This window comes from Heterodontus francisci, chromosome 36, assembly GCF_036365525.1.
Source record: "Heterodontus francisci isolate sHetFra1 chromosome 36, sHetFra1.hap1, whole genome shotgun sequence".
Classification (NCBI taxonomy): Eukaryota; Metazoa; Chordata; class Chondrichthyes; order Heterodontiformes; family Heterodontidae; genus Heterodontus; species Heterodontus francisci.
Window position 1 is genome coordinate 42,983,103 of NC_090406.1, and position 14,481 is coordinate 42,997,583.

Genomic DNA, 14,481 nt, shown 5'->3' on the forward strand with positions numbered 1-14,481 from the left:
ACTTTATCAAATGCCTTTTGTAAGTCCATGTACACATCCATGTTGACTTTCCTTAATTAATCCACTCTTATCTAAGTGACTTAATGCAGGACAAAATTATCATTTCTAAAAAGCTTTCCTATCGCCGAGGTTAAACAGACTGGCCTGTAGATGCTGGGTTTATCCTTGCACCAGATTTTGAACAAGGGTGCAACATTTGCAATTTTCCAGTCCTCTGGAACCACCCCTGTATCTAAGGAGGCTTGGAAGGTTATGGCCAGTGCTTCCATAATTTCCACCCTTAATTCCCTCAGCATCCTCAAATGCATCCCATCTGGTCCTGGTGACTTATCAACTTTAAGTACAGCCAGCCTTTCTTGCACTTTCTCTTAGCAATTTTTAGCCCATCTAGTTTGCATCCTTAATGCACCTAAATTCACTACAGCAGGAAGAGGTTTTATGGAACAACATTTGTTAGTATGAGCTCTCATACCAGAAGAGAAACTTCTCGTTAAGGTCATAATTCTGATTTGCAGCTTAGTGAGCCAATCCTCAACAAGGAGCTGAGGTGGGAGGTCAGAGATCAACCTTTATCTCACTGGAAAAGTCAGTCTGAGGCAGAGAAATTTTATTCTCCAGTCAGCCATATGGAGCCCAAGACACACCAGGCTAAGATATGGTCATATACCCTCTAAGAGAAAAGGCCAGTGCTGTTTACCTCAGGAAATACTAATGAGTTTAGCCCAAAACAAAGGAAAGGGCGAATATTTTATGGTAAAGAAGCAATAGGAAATAGGTGTATCCCACTGTCAAAATTATATTCCGTTAATTCATATATTTCATGTAAAACAAATCAGTTCGTTGGTTCACAGTTGGCTTCTTCTCTCTAGAGTGTTCATCAGTCCACCTCCCAGAAAGGCAGGGGAACACATGCAAGATCATAGTGTCCAGTACATGCGGCAGGAAATCAATGTTATAAGATCCAGTCAATGGGCAGATTGTAGGGGATGCAAAGTCCGCTTATGGGAGGGATTGTTGATGCTAAAAGAAAGGATTTCTGTAGATCAGTGACAGTTAAAGCATTGGTAGACACACACACACAGAACCAATAAATAAAAATAGCACCATTTCATTTAAGTTTATTATAAATGTTAAAGTATCAAACAGACCTTATTGATCACTTTAAACATCAGTTATAAAATGTCAATACTTTCTCTAATACCATATTACATAAGTATATGAAGATAGATAATACAATAATTGTTTTGCTATGAAGTTTACAAAAAACAAGGAAAATGTATATTGGGAAAATGGTTTTAATACATGCACCTTATGTAGAAAGGTGTGGCAGTACAGTAAACATTCATCAAATGTATGGGCAAACAGGAGCTGAACCACAATGATGTTTAGGTCGAACCTAAATACTTGATAAATATAAGACAGACCCAAATCATCATCTCCCCAACACAGGCCCCCCAATCCCCCACACACTTATAATTGGTGTCTTTCAGTTATCTCACAGTATTTCCAACTTTCTGTTAAACGAGTGCTGGATGTGTTTAAAGCTTAAAGTACGTTTTTAATATAATAAAAATGATTTCTCCAATAGAACTGGAGTGTTCCTTTAAATAATATGCTGGTGAGTTTAGCTGCACCATCCCAAGTAATTCATAGAAAGCAATAACCAAGTGAAGAACCCAACTAGAACAAGCAGCCAAACACAGGTCTGGACTGCATTGCAGGTGCTTACTTCCCCTCCCATAGTGGGGACCACATACACATTTGTAGGGCTTTCAATTCTGGAATCAAAATGGGAAGAGCAGACCAAAGTTTTAACCTGGCCTGACTGCAGCTCCTACATACATGTATTATATAAATGGCAGACTTTTCATTTTTCCCTCAAATGATGCTTTTTCTATAGAAATAAAACCCAACATGAATCCCTTTCAGTTAGAAGCTCAGTTTCCAAGTTCAGCAAGTAGAACTCACTACCCTGTTGAGTGATTGAGGAAAATAGCATAAAGGAGAGTTAGATAAGTACATGAGGGAGAAAGGAATAGAGGATATGTTGATAGGTTTAGATGAGGGTGGGAGGAGGCCAGTGTGGAGCATAAACACCAGCAGAGACTTGCTGGGCTAATGGCATATTTCTATGTTGTATATACCATGTATTGAATTAAGTAAATCTTTGTTGCCATAACTAATAAAACTGTCTGAACAAAACACAAGTTCAAACAAACAAAAATGAACCAAAATGAGTTTGTGCCATTTTAAGCAGGCAATAAAATTCAAATATTAAGACTATGATTGTTGTATGAAACTAAGGATGTTAATGTGCACAAAATACCTTTTCCCCAAATGCTACAAGAGATTGGGGGGAGGGGGTGGTGGGGAGAGGGGAAAGAGAGGCAGGGAGCAGGCCTCGTTACCCTTGGTAGTTAGAGAAGATTTATGCAGTAGCCATCACTGCCTGCAGTGGACCCTCCAGTACATGACACGTACAGTCATCGTAAACATCAGCTTCTATTTACAGGGAGGTAATTCTAATTCAGTGCCTTATAACAGAACCTTGGCTAAGTTACCAGATGATATGTAAATCTATTACAAACTTGTTTAGCTGGATCGCTCATCGAATAAAGAGGAAAACTGCACTCCATGAGCTTCCGATATGCACCTTCAGCCATGAGCTGGTGCAAGAAAATCTTCTAACTGAAGCCCATCCCCATTACACAGCGGGACATAATCGTCTGGTACTCTGTGACATTATAGTTATTTCCTGACGAGCCAGGGCCATTTTACATATCTGTAACTACCTCTGTTGGGGGTGGGGCAGGTTTGCAAGGGACAGATGCAGCTACAGTTGAACCCAAGATGTCAATCAGGTTCAGGAGAGCTCCAGGAGGTGAAATCCCCACAATTACTGGGACCTGTGGCTCAAGGTTCGCCAATAGATCTGCCAATAAGCAATGGATGACTGATTTTGCTGAGTAAAATTTTAACAGGCTTAAATTAAGAAGGAATTACAGAAATTGTTTAGGGACGTTAACAGCCATTTTGCAGGAGGTACGGAAACTGGTTCAATAATTTGTGGAATGTTCATTAACAGGACAAATGGAAGGATTGTTTCAGCCTGAAATCAGATATCCACTTGCCACTCTGTTCTGGTGCCAGTTCAAAGCCTTAGTTTGTGGCATTAAAATAATGCCCAGTTTCAGAGAGCAAGGGATCACACTAATACCAATTCTGTAATACAATATACGTATAAAGGCAGCTGGACTTGCAATTCAATCCCCAATACTTTTATTCCTCCTCTACCTAAAATACAGGAACAATGTACATTAATATGCACATATCGAACATGTATGATTCCACGATGCCAACATACGGCCTTTAAAACAAATACGAGCATTTCCCAAGCTAGATTCAAATGAAGGTCCATTTAATCTCATTCTTCCTGAACACCAACTCCATGTCCTCATTACAGCAGCGTAACCAAATCAGAGATTCAGTGGGGCTTCTTGCAGGTAAGAAATGGGTCACACCATCTAAATATACCCAAATCCTAAACTCATATTATGGCATTGTGTTTCAAAGAAAATGAAGGAGAGCTGCCCTTTGAACTAGATTTGTCCTTGGACCCATCATTGAGAATTAGACCTGAATTTACAATTTAAAGTACAGAGAAACATTTCAGATTTACCACCCCACCCCCATCACCCAGATGTACAATTCATGCATTTGTGCTCTCTCCTCCAACATCCATGACACCAATCTGCAATCATGGAGGTAGCAATAAGTCAAATGAGAATTTCTACAGCTTTACTCTCCCGACTGGAATAGTGACCCATTTAGCCATGTGTAAGACAAGGACGATTGAGCAGACTGACATTACTAGATAACGGAATTCTCCAACAAGGAAGGTTAAAGGATAGCACATCTAGTCATATTCCAGTTCCATTAACTACACTGCTTCAGCTGTAATTGCAGGTAAGGTTTTAAAAAAAATGGTGAAATTTCACAATTTCTCTACTGAATGTCACAACTCATGTTAAATAGAATATTGTCTTATCTGTTTCACATTAAGTGAATTACACTCCAATTACTGGGAAACAGCTACACTTCACAAGCCTCGGATCTGACAGGGAAATCCAGTCACCCATTTAGATTAGCTGATCATAGATGCAGTTACATTTCCTTCATCAAAAGACCCAAATACTTGCAGCAAAAGTAAAAGTGGTGAAATCAGAACAACATTTGCCTTTAAGTGCTAAGAATGCGTTTAAAATAAAATAATCTTGTTCGGTTCAATAATCCCAACAGATAAATAAGGTGAGGATGGGGTGTGGGGGTAAGAGTTATCCAGAACAAATGAAAGGACCTCCTTCAGAGCAACTCAACCCCCCTCAACCCCCAAATACTGAGGTGCCCATACTAAGCATGACAATGCCCCCTGGAATCACAATGGTCTCTGGTTATTGGAAGTAAGCTAGGCTCACCAGAGAAACACAACAGAGACAATGTCAACAGCAGCATGCAGAGTTTGTGGGATAGATAATCCACTGGAAGGTCATCATCCTTTCATGGTGTTTTCAAACTGGAATTTCATTTACATTTGGCAGTCAGCCAAACTTAGATACACGACAAAGAAAAATGGAATTGGTTCTGAAAACGCTGGAGTTCGTAGGTAATGGCTGAAGAAACTCCAAAGCTATCTAATCCAATTTGGCTGCCTTCCAACTAATGAACTGGCTTGCACACAGTTTCTCAAAATTCTTCAGCAAAATAGGACCTAGCGCATTCCTCCAAGTCGGCTATCATCGCCAACCCCGCCTTGCATTCGCTCCTGCTCTACAGACCTCAGGAGCTCCTCGACCCATTTCAGTTCTGCAGCCAGTGCATCATAACGGTTTTCTAGCCTGTTGTACTTCCGTTTCAGGATGCTGGTGGACAGCATAGTTGATTTAACTTCATCTTGTGCCTGTTTTCTCAGGGTTTCTGTTTTGCGCATCTCATTCTTAATGTGCCCGAGGTCCTGGCTGATGCTATCGTTCTCTTCTTTGTACCAAGATTCCTTCTCATCATAAATGGAAACGAGCGCATCAATGTCCTCCTTGAAGGACTTCTTGTTTTTCACCAACTCCTGAATGCTTTCATCCACTGCATTGATTTCTTCGAGGACTTTGGAGAATCTCTCAAAGTTAACATAGGTATTGTTTGGAGGCATGCTCGAGTGCGACTTGATTGTGTATTCCTTGAGGCGTGTTGTCTTCAGTCTACGACGCTCTGGCTTCTTGCCATTATCCTCGCGTCTCACATTTCTTCTCTTAATCACCTTTACAGGGTGGAGATAAAAGGAATAGATGTTATTCTGTTTGCTTGAATATAGAACATAGCACAGCACAGTACAGGCCCTTCGGCCCACAATGTTGTGCCGAACCTTTAACCTACTCTAAGATCAAACTAACTACCTACCCTTCATTCTACTATCATCCATGTACCTATCCAAGAGTCGCTTAAATGCCCCTAATGTATCGACTTCTACTACCACCGCTGGCAGCGCATTCCACGCACCCACCACTCTCTGTGTAAAGAACCTACCTCTGACATCTCCCCGAAACCTTCCTCCAATCACCTTAAAATTATGCCCCCTGGTGATAGCCCTTTCCACCCTGGGAAAAAGTCTCTGGCTATCCACTCTATCTATGCCTCTCATCATCTTGTACCCCTCTATCAAGTCACCTCTCATCCTTCTTCGCTCCAATGAGAAAAGCCCTAGCTCCCTCAATCTTTCTTCGTAGGACATGCCCTCCAGTCCAGGCAGCATCCTGGTAAATCTCCTCTGTACCCTCTCTGAAGCTTCCACATCCTTCCTATAATGAGGCGACCAGAACTGAACACAATATTCCAAGTGTGGTCGAACCAGGGCGTTATAGAGCTGCAGCATAACCTCGCGGCTCTTAAACTCAATCCCCCTGTTAATGAAAGCCAAATTAAGTTAGAGAAGACCTGCAATGCTGCAGTTAATGTACTCAACAGCACTGAACCTACTGTGGATACCCCACATACCTTTAGACCGGACTACTCCAATACTGTCCAGGCTGTCCTCCAATCTTGCACCATATTTAAACTTGAGCTGCCTCTCTCTTAACTCACACCAAGTCCTGTTCAACCATCACCCCATGCGCAAGTCCTGCACGGTTACCTCCTAGGGCCTTGCCCCTCCCTATCTCTGTAACCTCCTCCAGCCCTACAAGCCTTCAAGATGTCTGCTCATCTCAAACACACACTATACAGTGTTACAGGATGAATCATTACTTGAGCAAAGATTGAGCACAAAGGGAAAGTGGGAAACATTAGCCCATTGTCACCCATAGGCACCTAATGATAGCTGGTTAGAAACAGCACAAGTAGGGGGCGTAGGTTACCTGCCCTATAGATGATGTTGGAACATCTATGTTAAAAGGAGATTTTTGGACTGATGTAGGATGACAGCATAAATAAGGTTACCTTAATCCATGGGTGCTCTAGACTGTCACCAATGGTCATTCTCTTCCTAAAAGGGAAAAAAAAGCAAAAGATATGAAATTACCACTGCTGGATGGTCAAGTCTCCTCCATTTATTTTTTTCTCCCCTATTTTCCTTCTCTCAGCCAGATTTCTATTCAGGGTTTCTCTGCCTGTCAGGTGCAGGGGGTTAGGCTGTACGATCAGTATTTTCATGGGTCCAGCCAACGTCAAACCCCCCCCTTCACTTGTCAGCACAACGCTTGATTCAGTCCAGGTGAACGGGGGGTGTGAAGCTTTGCCTGAACTTCAACTACTAGCACAGCTCACAACTAATAAAAGTTGTGTAACTGAGATGAATTTAAGCAACCAGTATCTCTGGATTCAAACTAAGCCAATGCTCAACTATGTGAATACCTGGTCTATTCTGAGTTGCAAGGAGGTAAGTTTGGAGAGTGGGGAGGTGGTGACAATATTCACTTCACTTTTGGACTGCACAGACAGATCTCACGGACTAGAAGTGGGAGACAGACAAGCTTGACAAACAATTTTGGAAGAAGTAAATCTTAAACCTAATGGTAAACAAGTGTCCCTTCGACCTCAGTACAGGTAGATTTAATTCTTACATCTTGCTACGACTGTTAATTTGACAAAGATAATTCTTACTTTGGGTCTTTCACTAGAAGCCTGCGGATGAAATCTTTCGCCAGCTCACTGGTGTTAATGAAATACTCCTCATCAAAGTCGTAGTTCACGGCAGAAATGTTTGTTAAGGTTTCTTGTTTGGTTTCACCAAGGAATGGGGAAGCACCGCTCAAACTGGTGATGGGAGAAAGACATTTGTCAGTAAGTATTTACCAGCATCATCTTTCAACTGGCTGCTTCTTCAGCCAAAAATATATATATTTTTAATCGAGGTGCAACTTTAGACCATATTTATCTCAATTAATCTGAAAAAAGGGGAGATTTTTCATTAGGTGCTATTTTTCTTAGAAAAATAGAAAAAGAATTACATTTCTACCAGAATCATATAAGCCATAGTTCAGCAATCAGCAGGAATGGAGTACACTTGCTAATTAATCATCACAGGCAGTACAACTACTCAACATTAGCACACCATTATCTACATTCACCTTAATATGACATAACTCAGTTCAGAACCACACCCTTAGTTGCGTTCAGCATACTACAGCCCATAAATAGTGCTCAGCTTTGAGGATTACAAGACATGTTTGGCAAAGACAGCATTTCCTGTTTGCATGGCAAAGTAACAAGTAAACATGCCTTTCTTTAAGCTCATCTTGAACTAGCACAAGCCTGCCAAGCTCAATGAGTTCAACAACTTCAGATCATAGCTGCTGTCCAAAAAATAGGAGTGGTTATCAGTAAGGATTCTGCTGTTGCCATTTATAGCTCAGAGACCCATCTTTTGTTTCTTTACATGTCTCATTACCATCTCTTTTGCCTTGCACCATGATCCCTTTTGTCATTTAATCTCTCCTGCCTTCCATTCTATTACAGACCTTTGCTTTTGCCCTTTCCTCTCCTCCCACCTTTTCCTACCTCACTACTTGTTTAAAACTTATTACATCTCTTAACTTTTTCCAATTCTGATGAAAGTTCATAGTCTTCAAACATTAACTTTGTTTTTCTTCACAGATGTTGAGTACTTCCAGCATTTTCTGTTTTTATTTCAGATTTCCAACATTTGCAGTCTTTTACATTTGTCACCTGTAATCTTCCGTGGTATGTCAGCACATTCTTAACCCTCCAATTTCTAACAGGCTTTATTATTAAACAACATCTCAATATTTCTAGATACGTTATTACTGAGTTAACAAAGTTAGCGTCCATGGAATTCAAGGATCAGTAGCAGCATTGGCTGAGTGACAGGAAACAGAGAGAAGTTGTAAACGGTTGTTTTTCAGACTGGAGGAAGATATAGCTATAGTGGGATTCCCCGGGGTCGGTGTTGGGGACCCCTGCACTTCTTGATATATATTAACCGCGCAGTCTTGTATGTACAGGGCACAATTTCAAAATTTGCAGATGACACAAATCTTGGAAGTATTGTGAACTATGAGGAGGTTAGTGATAACCTTCAAGAGGACATAGACAGGCTGGTGGAAATGGGCAGATGAAATTTGATGCAGAAAAGTTTGAAATGATTTATTTTGATGGGAGGAATGAGGAGAGGCATAATAAAATAAAGGGTACAAATCTAAAGGGGGGGGTACAGGAGCAGAGGAAACTGAGGGTATAGGTGCACAAATCATTGAGGGTTGCAGGGCGGGTTGAGAAAGCGGCTAACAAAGCATACGAGACCCTGGGCTTTATAAATCGGAGTGTCTCCTGACAACGCAGCCAAGCGCTGACATCACTGAGTTTTGAACTGCGCACATGCGCAGGACGCTTTCTTCTTGCCAGTATGATGCTACGCATGCGCAGCCAACGTCAGAACCCAGCTTGCCAGGACTAATTCACGCATGCGTGCAAATGTGTCATCATGTGCTGGTACATAATCATGTGAAAGGACGAGCATGTGTCAGCCTCCGGCGCAAGTTTCTGAAAGCAGTTCGCACATGCAAGTTTTGGAAAACAGATTTCCAGAGATTTTCCTTGCAGCCATAGTTCAGCTTTTCATGCATTTCCACAGGAGATTTTCCCTTCAAGATTGCGTGAAGGAGAGTTGATCCGATATAGTTTGCTCCAGTACACTGCGCTGAAATCCATTTCCATTGTCTGGGGCTGTGTGGAGCAGGCCAGTGTACTCCAGTACACTACATTGAAATCCATTGCCATCCGCCGCAGCCATTGCTGAAGTTGTTCTGCCTTCAATAGCTAGCATCACCTAGCCATGCCTAGTACATAAATGTTAGCTTTATTGAGAATTAACTTGTTGAGGCTACACTGCCCATACCCCGTGTGTCGATTTCCATCCACTGCATTCCCATCCCCCCTTCCACAAAATCCATGTTTGTTTCATGACTAGGAACCTAGCGCTATGGTCAATTTCATTTCTCTTAAGTTTCTAGAGAGTGCCTTCTGTATCTCTCATCCCGTTTCCCATATAAACCATTAATAGCCTTCCTGAACTGCAAACGTCAATGATGGCTACTTCAATAGATTCAACAGAGCAGTTCCTTGCCACTTTCACAACCCTGGGATTCGAGAGTTATGACAATTTCAGCAGTAAACTGGATCAGGCACCTCCCGTAATGTGCCTTATGTTCTACTGTGTTAACAATGCTGTTTAATTGCACTTTGATGTTGTGTTTACAGGCAACGTGGAGTCTATTTAAGAAAGTAAGCACCCATATGCTTGAGGGGGAGAACAAGAGAGACAGCCAATCGAAATTCCCAGCCACTTTAAGTATGCCTTGGTGAGGCTGTGTTGTGTCCGCTATGGGCAGCCACACATCTGTTCCACTGGGGTGAGACCAAATCAGAGGGAGGTGCTGCTATTGGTACATTTCCAGTTGTGTAGCGTCAGCCCTGTAATGCTGTGCCGTGATGCCAGAATGACAGGCATATACCAGCATGATTAGCAGGGCGTGCTCATTTACCAGATGCGCACTGAGGTAAGGTAAGCTTTGCAGCAGTGACATGCTGTGCCCACTAAGCCACATGTATGCCGCCCCCTCCTGTGATCAATTTCATTTCTCAAGTTTCTACGGAGTGCCTTCTTTGTCACCTCCTGGATGGAGCAATGGATGGTGAACCATGACCACTGGAGATGGGTGGCCATAGCACGACCACCTCTGCACAGCATAGTGTGCATGTAAACTGTTGGCATCCACACACCTAGGGATGGTTGAGGTTTTGCTGATGGCTTGAGGAACTTGGACATGTTCATTGAATTTCCATGCAACTTTTCAGCTATCGTGCCCTGGGTTGAGGCCTTCATCACTGGGAAATTCGATGCAATCAAGAACAGACTGTGTGTCAACTCCGACTATCATAGAGTCATAGAGAGATACAGCACTGAAACAGGCCCTTCGGTCCACCGAGTCTGTGCCGACCAACAACCACCCATTTATACTATTCCTACATTAATCCCATATTCCCTACCACATCCCCACCATTCTCCTACCACCTACCTATACTAGGGGCAATTTACAATGGCCAATTTACCTATCAACCTGAAAGTCTTTGGCTGTGGGAGGAAACCAGAGCACCCAGCGGAAACCCACGCAGGCACAGGGAGAACTTGCAAACTCCACACAGGCAGTACTCAGAACTGTATCCGGGTCACTGGAGCTGTGAGGCTGCGGTGCTAACCACTGCGCCGCCCCATATTGGTCATATTCTGGATCCAGAATGTTTCCACTTCTATGCAAGGAGACAGCAAATGAACCAGGATGAAAGGCAGAAGGTAGAAGAGTTGGTCAAGCTACAGGACGGAAACAAGCAGCTGAAGGATTACACCCAGTGTTCATTCATAGGACCATGACCCTGAGTGACATCAGAAATGTAAAGACTCTGCTCAAAACAGGAAATGGCAACATGGATACACTCTGCAATACACTGAAGATACAGCAGGACGGGGCCATGGTGCGGGTTGGCCTGCAAGGCAACCACATCCTCGACATTGCCTTCATTACACTGGCCATGAAGGCCCACCTGCAGGCCTTTCCTGAACTGCTGTTCATGGACGGAACGTACAAAGTTAACAAGTGCGGCTACCGTCTGTACCAGGTGATGGTGCAGGATAATGTTAGCAGCACCAGGCATACCTAAAGATGAGGTATCAGCCTGGTGAAGCTACAGCACAGAACTACTAGCATACCAAATAGCAGGAGCAGCATGCAAAAGACTAAGCTAAGCGATCCCATAACCAATGAATCAGATCTAAGCTCTGCAGTCCTGCCACATCCAGTCATGAATGGTGGTAGACAATTAAACAACTGACAAGAGGAGGAGGCTCCACAAGTATCCCCATCCTCAATGATGGGGGAGCCCAGCACATCAGTGCAAAAGACAAGGCTGAAGCATCTGCATCCATCTTCAGCCAGAAGTGCTGAGTGGATGATCCATCTCGGCCTCCTCCTGAGGTCCCCTGCATCACAGATGCCAGTCTTCAGCCAATCCGATTCATTCCATGTGTTATCAAGAAACGGCTGACGGCACTGGATACTGCAAAAGCTACAGGCCCTGACAACATTCCAGCAATAGTACTGAAGACCTGTGCTCCAGAACTAGCCCCATCCCTAGCCAAGCTGTTCCAGTACAGCTACAACACTGGGATATACCCAGCAACGTGGACAATTGCCCAGGTATGTCCTGTGCACAAAAAGCAGGACACATCCAACCCGGCCAATTGCCGTCCTATCAGTTTACTCCCGATCATTAGCAAAGTGATGGAAGGGGTGGTCCACAGTGCTATCAAACGGCATTTGCTCAGCAATAACCTGCTCAGTGACGCTCAGTTTGTGTTCCACCAGGGCCACGCTGCTCCTGACCTCATTACAGCCTTGGTTCAAACATGGACAAAACAGCTGAACTCCAGAGGTGAGGCGAGTATGATTGTCCTTCACATCAAGGCAGCATTTGACAGAGTAAGGCATCAAGGAGCCTAGCAAGACTGGAGTCGATGGGAATCAGGGGGAAAACTCTGCTGGTTGGCGTCATACCTAGCACAAAGGAAGATGGTTGAGGTTGTTGGCGGTCAATCATCTCAGTCCCAGGAGATCAATGCAGAAGTCCCTCAGGGTCGTGTCCTAGGCCCAACCATTTTCAACTGCTTCATCGATGACCTTCCCTCCAACATAAAGTCAGAAATGAGGATGTTCAGCACCATTCGTGACTCCTCAGATACTGAAGCAGACAGTGTCCAGATGCAGCAAGACCTGGACAACATCCAGGCTTGGGCTGATAAGTGGCAAGTAACATTTGCGCCACCCACGTGCCAGGCAATGACCATCACAAAGAAGAGAATCCAACCATCTCCTCTTGATGTTCAATTGCATTATCACTGAATCCCCCACTATCAACATCCTGGGGGTTACCATTGACCAGAAACTGAACTGGACCAGCCATATAAATATTGTGGCTATAAGAGCAGGTCAGAGGCTAGGAATCCTGCAGCGAGTAACTCACCTCCCGACTCCCCAATGCCTGTCCACCATCTACAAGGCACAAGTCAGGAGTATGATGGAATACTCTCCACTTGCCTGGATGGGTGCAGCTCCAACAACACTCAAGAAGCTCGACATCATCCAGGACAAAGCAGCCAGCTTGATTGGCACCCCATCCACTACCTTCAAACCGATGCACAGTGGTAGCAGTGTGTACTACATACAAGATGCACTGTAGCAACTCACCAAGGCTCCTTCGACAGCACCTTCCAAACCCACGACCTCTACCACCTAGAAGGACAAGGGCAGCAGATGCATGGGAACACCACCACCTGCAGGTTCCCCTCCAAGACACACACAGTCCTGACTTGGAACTATAATCGCTGTTCCTTCACTGCTGCTGGGTCAAAATCCTGGAACTCCCTAACAGCACTGTTGGTGTACTTACACCCCAAGGACTGCAGCGGTTCAAGAAGGCAGCTCACTACCACCTTCTCAAGGGCAATTAGGGATGGGCAATAAATGCTGGCTTAGCCAACGACGCCCACATTCCACGAATGAATAAAAAACTCGCACTCAGCAGCCCCACTTTGCAACCTCACAGTCTATGTTCCCCACCACACACACACTCCCTCGCTGATCCCTAGAGTTTGATACCTCTGCTGGCCTGGTGCTCAGCTTAGCTCCATATTAGCTCATGCACCGGCAGTGGACATTCTGCCCGGGTGTTTTTGGTCATTTGCAGCAGGGTTTCTGTGGCCAGCCAACCTGATCTTTGCTTTCACGGACAGCCTGGAGGAAGGCTCGCAGTAACCCCTTGTTAAGAGAAGGGGTTACCTGCTGGGCAGACTGTGTGAGACCTCTTCGGTGTTCCCTCCCATACCCACAGTCTCTTTCGATCTGTTCCCTCTATCTACCTCCCACTCACAGTCCTCCTCTGCTTATCGTGTTACTCTCTCTCTCTCTCCCCACCCACCCCCCCCCCCCCCCCCCCCCACTCCCCACCTTCCCCTGGCAGGGAAGGAGAAGCGGCAACTGTGGAGGGAGCAGGGAACTGTCTGGGGGGGTATGGAAGCGGCGATCCGATCACAGCCACTGAGGACGTTTAAGTTCTATTCGCTTCCTCTGACATTTTGAGCTGCGCCATCTTTATTACTGGCAGGTGCCAGAGAGTTGCATACAGTGACGTTTCACTGGATGGGGCTGTATTTGCTTATGTGTCAGTATTGTGCCACCTACTGGTGCACTGCCAGCAAATGCAGCCTTTATAAATAGGGGCACAGAATATAACAAGGAAGTTATGCGAAACAGAAAATGCTGGAAATACTCAGGTCAGGCAGCATTTGTGGAGAGAAAAGCAGAGTTAACATTTCACATTGATGACCTACCATCAAAACTGATAAACCTGTATAAAACAGTAGTTCAGCCTCAAATGGAGTAGTGTGTTCAGTTCTGGGCACCGCACTTTAGGAAGGATGTGAAGGCATTAGAGAGGGTGCAGAAAAGACTCATGAGAATGGTTCCAGCTCTTTACTGTGCCCAAAGGGACAGGAGTATAGTTTTTAAAAAAAGATTTAAAAGTTAAAAGGACAGGTCCAGGTCTTAGAAATGGACGCAGCCCAGTCATCTGCTGTCTTACAACAACACAGTATAACTCTGCAGGCGGGAAGTGCAATGCACGAGCTACAAGAGAACAAACAGTCTCTAAAACAATGTCAGAGGGAAAATGTAACCTTTAAACAGGACCTGGAGGATGCGAGGGAAGCAGTCCAGGAAACCACTAAACAATCCCATAGAGAAGCTGGCCAATCCATGTGTAAAGCTGAGATTGAAAATGAGAAAATTGGGAAGCCAGCAGGTAACCGTGTCAGCTGTAACCAATTGGTCTCAGGAACCAATTGAGGGTGTAAAGGACCCTGGA

At 44.3% G+C, this 14,481-nt stretch overlaps 1 protein-coding gene across 5 annotated transcripts in view; it reads right to left on the reverse strand.

Annotated features, from left to right (window-relative positions):
• Positions 1 to 1,102: 1,102 nt before the first annotated feature.
• Positions 1,103 to 14,481, reverse strand: part of dapk3 (death-associated protein kinase 3) — a 41,091-nt gene continuing 27,712 nt past the window's right edge. For all 5 annotated transcript variants that reach the window (XM_068016598.1, XM_068016596.1, XM_068016601.1 and 2 more), the window contains 3 exons: positions 7,150 to 7,302; positions 6,487 to 6,532; positions 1,103 to 5,311 (listed from right to left, as the gene is read on the reverse strand). In XM_068016598.1, coding sequence (XP_067872699.1) covers positions 4,769 to 5,311; positions 6,487 to 6,532; positions 7,150 to 7,302 — 742 coding nt within the window. In that variant the 3' untranslated portion in view covers positions 1,103 to 4,768. The remainder of the gene's footprint in view (positions 5,312 to 6,486; positions 6,533 to 7,149; positions 7,303 to 14,481) is intronic.